The sequence below is a fragment of the Ambystoma mexicanum genome, chromosome 2p (assembly GCF_040938575.1).
Source record: "Ambystoma mexicanum isolate Mex_15411 chromosome 2p, UKY_AmexF1_1, whole genome shotgun sequence".
In the NCBI taxonomy this organism is placed as follows: Eukaryota; Metazoa; Chordata; class Amphibia; order Caudata; family Ambystomatidae; genus Ambystoma; species Ambystoma mexicanum.
This window is the reverse complement of record NC_090923.1, coordinates 518,507,413-518,524,024: the sequence shown is the minus strand read 5'-3', so window position 1 is coordinate 518,524,024 and position 16,612 is coordinate 518,507,413. Positions and strand designations below refer to the sequence as shown.

Below are 16,612 nucleotides of genomic sequence, written 5' to 3'. Positions count from 1 at the left end.
ACAGTTACATTTCCTTTCTAGGACGTGCGGTTCAAAGTTACAGAGGTTTTTGTGAAGGTAGATTTTTCAGAAATAAAATCAAGATTTCAAAATGACAGATTGCGCTTTACAGATTTAGGAATCAATATGGATTTATACTAAGGGCTATGAAATTACAAGATACCCAATGGGAGAACCACCAGAAACAGGGCGCCTTCCGCTCAGATTGTTGTGCGTCAAGACACTTGAAAAAATATCAGCGCATAGATGATTATTGCTACAATTTATCAAGAATTATGTGGAGGAGAGGAGAATTTAGAAAGAAAACAGAGGTTCTGTAATGCAGTTCTGGACAGATTGAAATGTATGGAATAGGATTACTATAAACTAAGATGATTGGTTATGTACAGTTCTAGACTAGATACTCACTCCTATGACTTTGGAATGGAGTGGGCCCCATCAAAGATCTGGTCAAGGGTTTGGCTGGTATTCTCTCTTGCCACTGGACAGGTCTCAGGCACTATGGTCTCAGCTCTCCGCACAGCACTAGGATCTGCGCGGCCTCTTGGACTGGATCTGATGGGCTCTGGGTTACAGCTCTGCTCTGCGGGTCTGGATCTTGGATCTAGCACAGGGTTATTAGCTAGAACAGCAAAACAGCTCAGATAGGCTGGTGAATGGTTTAGTTAGGCCCCGTGGAAGTTTAGGGGTTAGGATCAGGTTGCAAAAGATTCTGAGGCCTCTGAAAAAGGTTCAGCTTGTGGTTTAGGCCTCTCTGCTTCAAGGTTCTAGAGTTCAGTTCTAGAGTCTCTGTCTGGATATCGTCTGGATCGGGCCTGGATCTTCTTGCAGGGTGCTTCGCCAAGAAATCAGTTGAGTAGTGGAAAAGTGTGTTTATGTATTTCCAAAGTGGGTGGGGAGGATGATCCTACAATGCCCAACCCTCTAAGGATCTGATAGGTTAGAGTATTCCCTGTCCCCTGATTGGAGAAAGGATCAGCGTGTCATCCTGTGTCATCATGTGTCATGTTTATGGTTTAGGGGAAAGACCCTCCCCTTTTCTCTGCACAGTATATCTTATTTTTCCTAAAAACATATTTACAAGGTGCACCACTTGTTAATACTACATACATTACATGATAGATTACCTAAGGTACATTTCTGTTCAACTCTCAACTTCCTAAGAGCTTTGGTTCAGAAATGACAACTTTTTCGCACTTTTGGTATGTTTCTCAATATTAGTTCTGCACCATTATTTAGACATGCATGCACACCCCATCTGGGCACATTTCTGTAATTTGTTATGTTTATAGCATAAACAGAGTAGCTACAATATGAATAATTCCGGGGGTTTGGTCTCAGAACATCGCACAGAGTCCAGCTTAGTCTTCAACTGTGAGCAACTGTTTCATTTTAACAATCTCAAAGTTTCACATTTTTGTCAGTTCAGTGCAATTTGTTATAAGCATTTTTCTAAAACATATATTTGCTGTGCTTTCTGAATCCACACAATGGTTTGTCTCCGCATCCAAGGTCTGGGCTGACTCAGGGGTCACATGTCTCTCCTTCCTGTTAGCAGTTTGTTGTCAGTCACACCCGAATTAGCATTTTCGATTCAGCCCAAGGATTCCTTTGTCTGCACTGAGAGCAACAGGCCAGGGTGCCACTCCCATTTACTTTTGACACAAGTCTGTCAATCTCTTAGCCAAGGGAAGGGGGAAGTCTCCTTTGTCCAGGGAGAAGGTGTGGAATTTTTTTAACACACTGTGGGAAACTTTTAACTCTGAAACCCAATGTCCAAAAACTGTCTTTTCTTATAATATAACTCACATTTTTAACACATACATAAAACTATTTCTTGCTTCAAGCCTTTTCAGAACATAGTTTTAAATTGTATTCACCTCTTAAGCTTCTCATAGCAAGTCTTTCTTTGGCATAGTTTGGGTTCAATGTCAACTTTACACAAAATGGTTTTAAAATACTGGCTTCTGATAGAGGTGAGTAACGGTATTACACACATTTTTGACAGATTTCTTCCAGCAAGCAATCCTCAAAAGTGGAGTTTGTTCAGATATAGATACACTTCGGTGGACCTTATATTTATGTAGATTCTTGGGGGAGAATGATGTTGACCACCCAACCAGGAGGTTGGATCTTTTTGGGTGGTTTATGAGCCATGATTTGTGCAAATATGACACCTAATAAAAACGGACTTTTGAGACCAGCTCTGTTTCTTTTGCAATGATTGTGCTCTGTGGTCTGTGGTGTGTGTTACCACAGACATAGGCAAAAGTAGATGGTTGCTTATTTTTCAGGTTTTCACTGTGCACTTTCTGGTGATATCTGGCGAGCAGCATGCTTTCCAGCAGCCATTATGATGTTTCTGCTGCCAGCAATACACAGTGATGTTGCAGGGCTTGGATTAGTGGGCTAAGAGATCCCACAACTCCAACGTGTGGACAAGTCTCTGACAAATGGAGGCAAGCCCTATATGTTGATCTGAACAAGAAAACTGTAAGAGGACTTGGTATGTATATGGAAAATATGTTAATAAGAATGACAAATATGGTAAATAACACATGGACCCTGAAAATGGGTAAACCTGAGCCGAAAACACAAATTGGAAAAGAAGTCTGACAGATAGTCACCGAAAAGAGAAAATGAACAATGATAATGACTATCTTTCCTCCTCATCTTTGTTCGGCTAGGTAGGAAAATGACTTACAGGAAATGTGGGATGAGTAAAGCAAAAAAAAGTGATGTATTAATTTACGCTAAAATGCTTAATAAAAAAAATAAAAATAAAAAAATATATAAGTCAAAATGTGTTTGTGGCGGGATTTGTGGCGAAGCGTTGTTTCTCATACAATTCCACACCTTTCCACCAATCTACACCAAATTTTGAATAGTTTCCTGTTAGGACCCTCCAGACATTACTGGCTACATGACATTTGGGCACCCCATCCCTTTCACTGGATTTCAGCAAAAGTCAAAATATGTTTGTGGGTTTTACCAATCTGCACCAAAAAAATCTGAAAACATGGCTTTGCACACAAGAGCAGACCAGGGAGGGGCGGCAGTTCAGACTCACAGTACCTGAATTTTGTTCTTGGTGGGGTGATGCCACTCCTCCCCGGTTAGCTTACACCCTAGTGACTGGTTAGGTCATGATTGTCCCTGTGTTCACCACCATATCATTTTTGGTAATACCTTACCTACCACCCCAGGAACTAAACTTGGAGCTGTACTTCCTCCAGTCTATCACATCTTCTCTGTCTTTCCTCTGGGCTAGGTCTTTGTATAGTAATTTCTTTTTGTTCTAGTTGCAGATGGTGCGTTTTATTAAAGTGTTTATATGTTGTATAGAACCTTGATTGAACATATCCCTTATTTTGGACTGTGATACTGTGTTTTTTGGGTCACTACTGGTTCACTGTCACACCCGTATTAGCAGTATTGCCTGCCCTCGACCTGCGTTACCACAAAAGGTGAATGAGATATATCTCTCAACTGTCCCTGTTTTACCTTTATGATTGTGTTGTGTTTTTGTTTGTAGAAGTGTGAGGGCTGAGCAAGCCATTCTGTCCCTGCTCCCCATTGTACTCCTGCAAGGCAGAATCCAATTTTTCACAATGTCACTGTACATTTCTACTTTAAATTAATGCATTTTGATAACATGTTCCCAAGCCACCATCTTTCTTGGACTTAGCAGGAAATAAATATAGAGAGCATATAGTATTTTGTTTATGGAAATCGCATACTCACTTCAGAGAAGATGCTTTCAGTCTTAGGTGAAGCCTGTACCTTAAGATTGGACATTTTTCAGTCAGCAGGTTCCATCCTGATCTCCTTCTATGAAGTTAGGACTGCCATAGATACACTTCTCTGCCAGTTCCTATGTGGACAGGTCCGATCCCCTGGAACAGTAATCTCCCTTTCTGCAGCCCTTACGTTTCTTTGATTCATGCATCCTTAATCATAAACCTAGATGGTATTCCTTCTTGCCACTTTTCCCAATGACAAAACCTCATCCCCTCTATGCTTATACATTTTAAAGTGTCCAATATTCCCATGAATAAGTCATAATTATGACACAAGATGTGATTGGCCCAATCTTTGCATTGGCCTGCCTCATAAACAGTCATGCATGTTGAATTTACACCCCATACTTCATTGGATGATTATAATGTCTATATTTTTGTCCAATAAAGGGGGATGCCTATCTGCTCTTAAAAACGTACATGTTAAATTGTTTTTCTTTCATAATTACTGGTAGCAACCTGGCACATTAATGAGATAGATATGTCCAAGCACAGGCCTACTTATGCGACAAATGTGTGTGATGAATATTAATAATTGGATGAATATTACATTTTTTATTAATTATTAAACTGGTAGAGGGCACACATTTGGAGAAGACCCTTAGCTTCAAAACACACCCAGTCCCATATCTGTATTTGGAATGGTTCCAAGGTTAAGAGCCCAAATAATGTCCATATGTAACATATGATTGCACTAATGGGTGCATTTAAACTGTGTACATGGTCCCTTGCTTTCCAGGATGAGTCATGACATCGTTCTCCAGAGGCATGCCTCCAAAACTATTGGTCAATGATTGAATGGGCACTTGTGACATGACCGTTTGACCTGCTCACATTAGTCGCCTCAGAATGCTGAATTTTATGACAGAGCATTGTCGCAAGATGCCAGCTAATGGATTCATTTGCTTTTAAAGGCTTGGTCATAAACAAGACCATCAGGCCACTTGAGATCTTCATCTTAATGCTGAGGTTATTCAGACCAATACAAAACCATTGCTTTTATATTTGTTTACATCGCAAGATATCACTTAAAGCCCACCATATAATTATGAGCTTTGTACAATAATCTTAAAATTGTGGGAGAAATTAATACACTATTTACAACGGCAAATTCCTGACACTTTGATGCTTTCAACACAAAGTTTGTTTTGGTGTTTCATTTTTCAGGTACAGCAGAGGAACTGCATTTCAAAATTAATTTATATGTAATACAGGGCATGTTCCATGATTTGTAAGGAATGAGCAATATCTGTTGAAATATAGAAATTATCTCTATCCCTCCAATACTTCTGGTTTGTATGTTGCTGTCAGTGTATTTTTTGCCAGTGCGGCAGGTACATTTCCTTTTTTTCATCTTCTTTTAGTAAAAAAAAAACAGTCTTTGGGTTAAAGGTTTTTGTTCCCGAGATGGTTTTTATCTTCGCCCAATATCCGTGCCATGTGTCAGGTGCTGTCTCTTGGGTGTGACAAGGAATATCTGCATCTCACATGTGCAGCCTATTTGCAGCAATGGAAGAAAGTAGCAGAGAAAGGTACTATTCCAGCACCTCGGAACTGGAATTCACCAGTCTTAATTTGCCTTTCATTCTCCGCACAGACAAAATATGCATGATCCATCCAATTGCACCAATCATGCGCTCTCTGAAAGGAGGGTTCAAAATGTAGCTGTGTCACTGCATGCGGTAACACCAAAATGGATATAGTCAGCAGACGCAAGAACAACCCAGAGAAAGTGATTTTATGAACTGTTTTCTACTTCATCCACGAACATAAGGTTGTTGTTTTGAAAGCCTTAGCTGTCTTTCAGCGTGGTCAGACACCAAAACATTAACAGTCATATGGCTTTAGTTCAGAGTTAAGGAGCTTTCAGGAATGCCAACAGGAGTCTAAAGGCAATTATCAGTAAATCTGGACAGTGAGAACCAAAAAAATGAGTTATTGTGATTGTGAAAAGAAAAGTAATAGTGTTAACAGAATAAAGACGCACTACTTACAACAATGAGAAGCAGGTTTTTTACATTCTACTTGCTTGTTAACTACTATAAAAAATAACGTTTAGATTTTTAAATGAATGTTCTGCTTCGTGTTATTGTTTGGATGACAATTACAAGGATGATCTATTTCAACTGGCACCCCTAATCCATACACAGATGTACCTCTTCTTAGCTTTATAAACAGCACATGGGATGTTGTGAAAGGTTGTAAAACACTATTACTTTTGGAGAGTATTTATAGTTGTTCAGTCATAACAAGATTTCGATGGCACCAGGGGTTCCAGAACCTCGCCAATGCTGTGCTTCTTCTGCAGGGAAGGCGGGGTTAATAGCAAGCCTCGCTGTCATAAACGTGAGGGTCCCGTTTCGGGGAAATCAGAAGTCAGAAAGCACATGCTTGTTCTCAAAGTGAGCATTAGGGGGCTTTCCAGAGCCAGCTCCACCGCGCTCGCCGAGACTACAGCAGAGGCAGCGGAGGAAGGGGGCCGCGCAGAAACTTTGAGCAAGGAGGGAAGGAGTCTGCGGTGGGCAGCCGCGTGCTGGGAGCCAGCATGAAGCCTGTCGCCAGTGCCTTCTTGTTTTCACTGGTGCTTCTTCTAACGCGCAGGCAGCGGGAGCAGGCGGAAGCGTGCAGCTGTGCCGCGGCCCACCCACAAGAGCAGATCTGTGGTGCTGCAATAGGTGAGTGACACGCTGCCGTCTCGAAGGCAGGGCGCGCGGCACCACCAGCTGCAGGATGTCTTGGGCCAGGCGCTTGAAGCTGTGCACTGGGCTTTCAAAACATGTTAGACGACGGGCATTTGGCTGTACTGTAACGAAATAATAACGAAACACAATGACCACGTTTTGTTTTTTAAAGTATGCCTGGTTAAGAAAATACCGGTAAATACGGATGAATTTCAACAGTTTCTTTCTGGATGGCGAAGATATTTTTTGCGAACCTCCGCGCTTTAAGACGTTTGCTTTTCTGCTGTAAACCATAAACTGTCTGTGAATGTTTGTGTGCTGCAGTTTGTAACGAATTCTCGGTAGCTCCCCGCCAGGCAGCGGTTTACCGTCGAAGCATAACACTGTGCCCCCTGTTCCTCAATTAAAAATGTGCGTTTGATTTACAGATTCCTCAACAGAAAAACATGAGCCTTTATTTTTCTTGTCGACATTGTACGATGCTGGTGCGCAACAAACTGCACCATGTAATTACGCGTTCACACATTATTATTATTATCTACAAGTTGTGTGTGGAGGGGGAAGAAAATAACCAAGCAACCTAAAACAATACCATTCTTAAACTGTTTGATTTTTCGGGGACAAGGCTGTGTTTAGCCAGGTTTTGTATTTGAATTGTACTTGTGTTTTTTATTTATTTGAAGACAAGGGTGTCAATTTTGATCAGAAATGAGTTACACAATGACCCATTTACAGATGACTTTAGGGATAACCACAAAGGGGCGTGCACATTCCCACAAAGATGATAACAAGTAGTGAAGGTGTACAAAAAAGTGGGAAAACAAACAGAAATATATATATATATATATATATATCAGTTGACTCACATAGGCATATTTACCGAAAAGCGGGGGGGGGGGGGTGCTTTAAACTAAAGAGGAGTAGAGTATAGACATACAACATTACATTATTAAGATAAGGTTTGCAGCTAACTTACCACAGCCAAGAGATAACAAGGAGATGTGAGTGGCTTTGATCATCTGCTATGAGTTCCCAAGAAGGCGTGAATAGGAGTTCTTTGTAGTGTACAGTGAGTTTACCTGTGTGAAAGATGCATTAGCCATCTGCATTACTAAGCGGTGTCCTCACACCTGCGCTCAGACAATGACATGCACCGCCTGCGATTAAAAGGTACTGGGTGTTGCCCGACGTCCAGGAGCTGGTTTCCACTCCTGCACATTGCATCTTAATTTGGAAGCCTGTAATCCTTCCAGTGCAAGCATGGATTGAAGAATATGAGTTTCCAAAATGTGCCAAGATTAGCATCTGTATGGGCCTGCCCATGCCTTCTGCATACTGATCACCTGCTGCCAGCGTAGTGGCAGAGGTTCTTTGTGCACATGGCAGGCCCCGACCATGCCACCACATCGGTTTTATGTGCTTCTGGACTGGGTTCATATTATGCCAAAGCGTGAGTTGCAGTTACATTTTAACCTTGACATTTGTCAAAGGACTGGATGGGTGGCTGTTAGAACCGCTCAAAGTGCACTGCGTCATCTGTTGACGACTACATTTTAATAGCGCATCTTCAGTGTGAATGAGGATCTATATAGAAAATGACTACCTTTAACTATCAGGGTGGCTGCTTGTTTTGGGAGACCTGATTTAGGTTGTATTTTTCAGAATAGACCAATGAAGGAAAAGTGTGCATAGTTTCAGACCTTATATGATCTGTATTTCGAAAAAAAAAAATATATATAAATATATATTGTTTTGCTCGATTTTCTCATTACAGTTTGGGCATTCAATATTACAGGAAAATAACAAAACAGACATTACAGAGAATATGTGGCCACCCGGTTCACCAAAAAGGAAATACTCTATTTTAACTAACGTTGCTACAGTCTCGGGTGGATAGCTTAGTGGCAATGTGCACGCCATGGAAGCAAGGCGACACAGAGCAACACAGGTTCGATCCCGGGTCCGCGCTTATAAACCTATGGGTTATAAGCACGTTATAAATAACCTATCATATCACTGCTACAATTATGGATGTAATTATACATATAGAGCTTTCACCTTAAAGCATACATATCATAGAGAGGACACATTAAATACCCATATAGGAGGATGTTTTTAATTTTATGTGTACAGAGGACAAATAACATCATAATGGTGCAAACAATACAGGAATTCTATATCTAGACTATTGTATCTCCAACATCGACTTTGTTTTGCCAAATGTTGAGAAGACTAAGTCGAGCTAACAAAGCTATTACACGGCAAGAACATTATGTGTGCCTGCCACCATTCTGCACTTTTTAATGTTGGTCACGTTTGAGATTTTTTGCATCTCATGAAAATGAACACATCCAGCAGCATTCAAATGTTACCAGGAGACAGGGAAAATTCCAACCTGTTGCTAAGCAACAAGGACACCGGGCTGTCTGCAAACGCTGTACTCTATTCAAAGAAGGCACACACCAGTTTTGATCTTGGATTGAAAAGTTTACATTTTAGAAGACATGTATCTACAGCCGAATGTTCCCACGTTACTGCATAGAGTAAACCAAACTCGGCTACAATGATTGCATTTAAGACCGGCACTGTTAATGTCCATTTTATTTAACCTCGATCATGGTATGAGTGGTCAGTAGAGCGTTTGCCAAAAATCAAGCAAACATAGATAGGAAAATTGACAACATGATGTTAATTTATGCCTTACAAAATATCCAAACAAAAGCGAGCACGCCAACAACAATAGAACGCTAGTCAAAGGTCTTCATTTCCTTTGCGGAGGACACATAAAACCGTACATTTTTGAAATAAAAACCAAATAGTGTACATTCGTCATCAGTGGCCCTTTTCCTGCTTCGGTTGGATTGAGAAATAGTTGTGATATCAAACAGCTGCTGTACTGCCTTGTCCAAAAGTCATGACACTGCCCTTTTTGCTGCGCTGTGATTCAAGGGTTAAACCAGCAGAGCTCACTCCATCCACTGCCTGAATGTGTGCGGCCACTTTGAAAGCTCGGCATTCATGCTAGATCCCAGAGAAACAACAAGCAGAGAAATTAATTAAGTTTGGGCCAGGCACTTTTCTCTGTGACTTTTGTCTCGGTGATTAGTAGTGTGACACTTTGTCTTCTCTTGTCAGGGAGCCTTTGTGGCCTCAGGCTGTGTCTTTCAAGACATCCTTGGAGAGGACACAGTTTGAGAAATGGGGAGGGAGACACTGACTTCCTGACAGGACCAGTGGGCTAGAAGGGACAGGGTTTGGCACTTTCCTGGGCACACTAGAGGGCTGCGCGGGAGGGGGAAGGTTCAAAAGTGCACAAGAGAGAGAAGCATGGTTGGACATTTTAAAAAGTCTTGCAGTTCATCAGGGCGTGTGCAACGTTTCTGTAAAAAGTAACAGATTTCCAACTGTTTCAAGAGTTAATTTACCAGGTAATTAATGAATGTCTATAAAAAGTAATGCTTAGCTGCAGATTATTTTTACTAGTTGGGTGAACTTTATGGAATCTGAGAAAAATAATTGTTTCACTAGTCTTCCTCATAGATGAAATCATCAGCTTATGTGAAGGTCATCAGACAAGAAACTTGGCAAAAGCATTGAAAGTAATCCAAGGACATCGACTCTTCAAAAAGTTATTAAATCACCTATTTAAATATTTTTTGGGCGAACATAACCTCCTACTGTCAATGATCCCAGGTTAAAGTCATATAAATGCAGGTAATTATTGAAACATTTCAGAAAGACTAGATCTGACGAAAGAAAACATCTATAGTGCATCTCTGGTCAGTCTCCCAACTGACCAGAGATGCGTGTTCAGCTTCCTACGCCGTGCCAGTCCAACAGAGCCTTATACCTGATTGACCCTCTGAAGATTAGATGAGCCCCAAAGATCTATTGGGTCATGGCAGTTTACAGTTCCTAATCTTTCTTTTCCACCTTCTCCACCCAAACCCGGACCTCCACTAGTTTCCACCGATGATAGTGCAACGTTTTTTTTTCTGAGATGCTTATTAGCACTGTATAAAAACAAAATTAAAAAAGCAATTTTTTCATTGATCATGCTAGCATATGAATTTGCTTCTGAATATCCGTGGTGCTACAGAAACTAGCCACATTAAAAAAATAATAAAACATAATAAATGTCCATTAACATCGTTAACGTATTCCGATTGCATGCCCTGCTCCATGGGATAGGAGGCTGTGTGCTCAGTAAGTCTGAGCTGAATGTTTCAACTGAACCCCGAATCCCATGAATTTTCACTGTATTCAGGAGACGTAGGTTTGGCCGACCTTTAATAGAATTGTGTGAGAGATTTAGATTAAGCATACGTTATGGCAATTTATGCTGATGAACTTTAGTTATGAACATGGAGGTGAAGATGTGAAACATTTTCCTGCCCACATATGTTCAAAACAAACAAAGTATAAAGTTACTCAGAAGTTTAGAAGCTTTGCTGGCAGGGATGCTTAAAGAATGCAAAGTGTCTAAATGATTAATGGTTCTTTGGATCTAGCTTTTCCTTTGTACTAGAAACCAAAATGAACTCTGTTTGCAGCCCAAAAAAATGGGTAATCTTTAAAAAAAATTGTATTGCCAAATTCACACACAGTAATGCAAATTAAACGCGTGGAGGGTGCATTTTATTATTTGCATTACTTTGAGAAATATGCATGTTTAATCTTTAAAATAATATTGCCAAATTCACAAACAGTAATGCAAATAAAACATGTGCTGAGAATGCATTTTATTATTTGCATGACTTTGAGAATTGCGCTCGTCCTCCTATTCAGAGAGTGGCCTGAACATTTCCAAGGGGCTGTGCTGCAGCACAAATGATGTGCTGGCCCATCCCTTCATACATTAAAGTTGCAGCATGTATTTTCCCTGCACCCAAAGAACTCTCACTGTAGAGATATCGTATGTCTTTTTTCCCAGATACAGATCTCATAATATTGCAGTCCTAACTGACTAAATGGTATTCCTTATGGTAACGTCATCATGATTGCTAGACATGTGACTGACTCTGCCTTTTTGAGGTCATTGACCTGTAGCAATGGACTCTCTCATGGAAGCAGACTCTACAGGAGGAAACTTAATGGACCACTTAATGCGTGGCTCAATCTTCCTTAGCCTTATATGGTTCCAGAGGTGCAAGTCTTTTATGAATTCCGTATATTGTAATATTATAAACATCAATAATATGCAACATGTTGAACTTTGAATGATGAAAAGCAGACCTAGGCATGCCAGACATGTGACTTACTCTGGTGGCCTGACATGCAATCTTACAATTTTCCACTTCAACTTTACTAATTTAAGTAACTGCAGAATAATGAAATGGCTTTATTCTTATCCAGATCCAAACCTAGGACCTGTCGGTTACACATAGATCTCTGCATTATGAGCAGTAGCGGGCTGAGATGACTTTCTGTAAAGCTTAATGTGCTGTCCTGCTTGGATACCGTTCAGAGAAGCACAGGATACCATTTCTTCTTGCTAACCCCCATCCCAGCCTCACCCAATACTTCCCATTCCTCTACTTCCCCCGCCCCATTGTAACGCCTCTTAAGTCATTTTGTGTTTTATTACATTTTTTCTCATGAACCAGTCCAATTTGACTGCACTTCTCATCATGCTTCCCTGCATGATTAGTGGCTCTTAAAGGAGATCTGGGGTGGGAGAAAGATCCACAGAAACCTAGAGCCCAAGTTGTAGTTTAGTTTTTAAAGCCTCAGTATAACATATATGTTTGTCTGTGTTTATGCATGTCTACTACTATTGTTTCCAGATATTCTGTCTTTTATTTGAAGCGTTATTAGCCCTGATTCATATACAAAGCACCCACATTAAAAAAAAAAGAAAAAGAGACAATGGGCCGTTGGCAAAGTGTTGAGGTAGCGATGGAGTACATAAAGTATACAATTTGGAACCGGTTTGTTCCCCTCTAAATTATTTCTCAATCATAATGACCATGTATATTTCAGGGCGTTTTATGGGAATTTTGAGGGATTTCAAAGCATTTTCACTAAAGGTATATTCCGTGTCAATTTCATCATCAGAAAAATTGGTAACCAATAAGAGCAGTGCTTTTGAGTTCTTACATATTTGGAGTGTCAAGAAGTGAAATAAATATGCCAGCCAGTGGCTCTCAATTTGTGTTAATTAAGCATCATCACTGGGAGATGCCAGAATACTAGTGACATTCAAGTCATCCTTCTGTGACATGTCTTAAGATTCTGGGACTCCTGGCCTTGAGTTTAAAGAGTACGAGAAAGTGATGTAATGTGGCCAGGGGTTTGCTTTTGGAATGGACAGTTAGGGTTTTAGAGAAAGTAATCATCATGTAAAGAAAAGCATCACCATATAGAGCTGATTGTGCCTTAGTGGTAAAAAGGGAGGTATGGCAATCGAAAAATAGATGTCTTACAAGGCACCCTTTAGCAAGGAACTATCTTTTAAGAAAATTGGCCTGCAGGATCTATCAGTCTGTAAATTTTATTGCACTGCAGACAGTCGCCACTCTCTGCCTTGCAAAACCCTTCTGTCTTTTCGGTAAATCCACATTCAATAACTTCAAAAACAAAATGTTTGATGTCTGTGAGAGGCTTTCACATTGATCTAGTGTTCTGAGGGATGGAGGAAAGATGTAGAATTACATTAACGGAATTGGGATGTTTGAGATGATGAGAGAGTGGAATTTGCCCTCGAAGTGGTATGCTTGACCTTATATGTTTATGGTTTAATCAGTAGCATAATTGCAGTTGGTAGTAGGTCCAGCAATTGCACTGTCTGATTCACAGGAGGACTGGCAACATTTGGCTTGGGGGGTAAGTTTACTTTACTGGACCACAGTGCTATGGCCCAAGTTCCCAGTGCATTGGCCCCAACTTGTAGAACAACTAATCTCAACACCAACCCCTCCGCCCTCCCGCACATTCTCAAGTATATCTAGTAGACATTATTAATTTTATGCAACGTATCTTTCATTTATGTTTGTGGCTTCTTAGAGACCCGAACCCCTGGAAATTCTCCCACTTACCAAACATAGTAAAATCATTTAATCAGAATGATGTCATTGATAAAATGGGAAAGCTGGAATTTGAGCCCAGTTTTCAATGTGCTACAGTTTGTAATTTTGACAGGCTACATCTCCTCCCATCCCAGCTTTATTATTAGAACAATGTAAAGAGGGGGCGCAGGTAGAGTATTCATTGGTAGAGGAGAACCACTGCTGAACCATGGGTTTTGGGTTTGCTGTCATATTTACTAGTGAAAATTGAACCTGTGGGATCGATCTCTGTAGGTGCGCTAATCACCACCCTAAAATGATCATAAATGTCAGAACCCGAATACTCAATACAAGCGTTTGGCAGCGAGAAGAACTAACTCTCTCAAACTTCCCACAAAGTTTGTAAATAAATGTACACAAGAAATTATGCTTCGGGAGAGTATCTTGCGCTCAAAACCAGTCTTTGGTAAAGTTCTTAAGTAGTCCAACCAAATATTACAACAATCCAATTTGTGAGGTGTGTTGTATTTATTCTTCAGAGATAAAGAACAAGCCAGCCGACACGTGTTTTGACCCCTGGTCATTGTCATGGCTGAACATGCAATAGTCAAACATAAATGTACCAATGTGGTCCATACCATTGGGTATTACAGATGTGACATATGACAAAATAATAATTGCATTGCAAGAAAATATAACATTGGATGAACCATACCATATTGTGTCACACGTCAGGCCAGGTTTCGAGAGATGGAGTCAATTGTAGATAAGAAAAAAGAATCAAAATATAAAAAGGAAGGAAAAAATCCATTGAGCAAGATTTTACATTTTAAAAGATGAACAACCATTATATAGAAATCTCACATAACTACTGGGTCATAGTTTTCAGAGAAGTGCTTATAAATCATCATAAACCGCACCACGTGCCCTTGGTGTAATGGTGACCCTAAATAGGGCTCTGCATGTGTAGTCATTTCACAAGATTAATTATGGCATTGTTGTTTTCCAATATTGTGAGATCGTGAATAACACACACACCAGTCACCCGCTATAGACTATGTTAGGTAAACCTGAGATTTAGTTGAAATCTCTAGGGAGCTGAAGACACGTTACCCAGTCAATCAGTGTTAAATGAAATCGTTGCACTGGATTGGTGAGTCAGATCAAATATTATAAATATGTTTGAACTTTTTCTTCTTCTTCTGACTCACCAATCCAGTTAGAAAGGATTTAATTTAACACAGATTCACTGGGTAACTTTGCTTCAGCTCCCTAGAGATTTCAACAGAATCTATGGTTTATCTAACATAGGGGGTCATTACAAGGTGGGCGGTAAGGGATACCGGGCACCGGTAAGGAGACCGGTGCCGGTAACCCCTTATCGCCCTATTCCAAGATCCCCTGGCAGGGACCGTAAGGAACGTGTGGTCTGACCACACGTCCCTTATGTGTCCCGCTAAGGGACCAGGGAGCTAATAACGGGCTTGCAAGTCGCAAGCCTGTTATGAGAACCCTCCCCATTCCCGTTGAGCCCTATGGGTGCTCAAATGGGAATGGGAAATGGCATCTTCAATGGGGACTTACCAGTCCCGCTAGGGTCGGACTACACCAGAAAGTCCCCATTGAACTACACCGGTGCTGGACCCATTATTGGTGGCAGTCATGGCACAAATAGCGCCATGACCACCACCAATCTCGGAATGAGGCCCATAGTCTATACCGGGTGACTGGTGTGTGAGTTGTTCACGATCTCACAATATTGGAAAACAACGATGCCTAATTAATCTTGTGCAATGACTTCTCACGCAGAGCCCTATTTAGGGTCACCATTACACCAAGGGCACGTGGTGCGGTTTATGATGATTCATAAGGAATTCTCTGAAAACTATGACCCAGTAGTTATGTGAGATTTCTATATAATGGTTGTTCATATTTTAAAATTTCAAATCTAGCTCAATGGATTTTTTCCTTCCTTTTTGTTCTCTGATTCTTTTTTCTTATCTACAATTGACTCCATCTCTCCAAACCTGGCCTGACGTGTGACACAACATGGTATGATTCACCCAATGTTATATTTTCTTGCAATGCAATTATTATTTCATCATATGTCACATCTGTAATACCCAATGGTATGGACCACATTGGTACATTTATGTTTGACTATTGCATGTACAGCCTTGACAATGACCAGCAGTCGAAACACGTGTCGGCTGGCTTTTTCTTTATCACTCAAGAATAAATACAACACACTTTTGGTTGGACTACTTAAGAACTTTACCAAAAGACTAGTTTTGAGCGTGAGATACTCTCCCAAAGCATAATTTCTTGTTCCCTCAAAGTCAAATATGAACTGGTATGGCAAACTAGTGATACCTGTCTTCTGGTTCCACAGTTTCCAAATCAGAAATTAGGGGAGAGCTAGGGCCTGATTCATGGAAGTGTTTTACAATGGTGCATTCTCATAGGAACACATTCCCTGAATCAGGTCCTTAATCTTCTACTATTCCATCTTTAATATTAGAAACAAACAATTTTTTTGGCAAAGTTGTCAAGGGCTAAACTAGGCTACTGTTCAATAAATCTGTTTTTCAAATCTACAAGAGGGAAGCCTATTAATCATACGTATCCTGAGGATTCTAATTATAATGAAAACATACTATAAATATAATATTAGTCTGTGCAATTGTGTGTACTTTCAAAGCACCATGTCACATGATAAAATAAGCTGAAAAGAATATAAGTGAAATAGCAATTGAAACATATATCCATAAAGCAAGTATGAATCACTTAGTTAGAAAAAAGAAAGGACATCAAGCCAGTCCCATAATCAGGTGCAGTGGCATGCACGTCAGTCGTAGATCTCAGCAACAGTCAACCTGCTGACCTACAGTTCCAAATGTGAACTTTCATCTCATTTACCCTTTTTCCTTTACTCATCCACTGGTATCCTTCCCTTGCACCACATTCACAATCCCCCCTGTTTCGTACAATTAACTTTCAGGCCTGCATTCCCATTTTACTCCATCATTTAGCTATTAACTCAATCCCCTTCCCTTTCATTGAACGTAACTCATTCCCTTGCCCACTTTGCTCATTCACCAATTCCTGGTCACTATTGCCCTTT

The 16,612-nt window shown here is 40.4% G+C and overlaps 2 protein-coding genes across 2 annotated transcripts in view; one reads left to right on the top strand and one right to left on the bottom strand.

The window, feature by feature from the left end:
* Nucleotides 1-16,612, bottom strand: part of SYN2 (synapsin II) — a 1,471,271-nt gene that overhangs the window by 481,040 nt on the left and 973,619 nt on the right. The gene's annotated exons all lie outside the window — the stretch shown is intronic.
* Nucleotides 6,158-16,612, top strand: part of TIMP4 (TIMP metallopeptidase inhibitor 4) — a 126,558-nt gene continuing 116,103 nt past the window's right edge. The window contains exon 1 of the mRNA XM_069643931.1: nt 6,158-6,475. Within this exon, the coding sequence (XP_069500032.1) occupies nt 6,346-6,475 (130 nt within the window). The 5' untranslated portion in view covers nt 6,158-6,345. The remainder of the gene's footprint in view (nt 6,476-16,612) is intronic.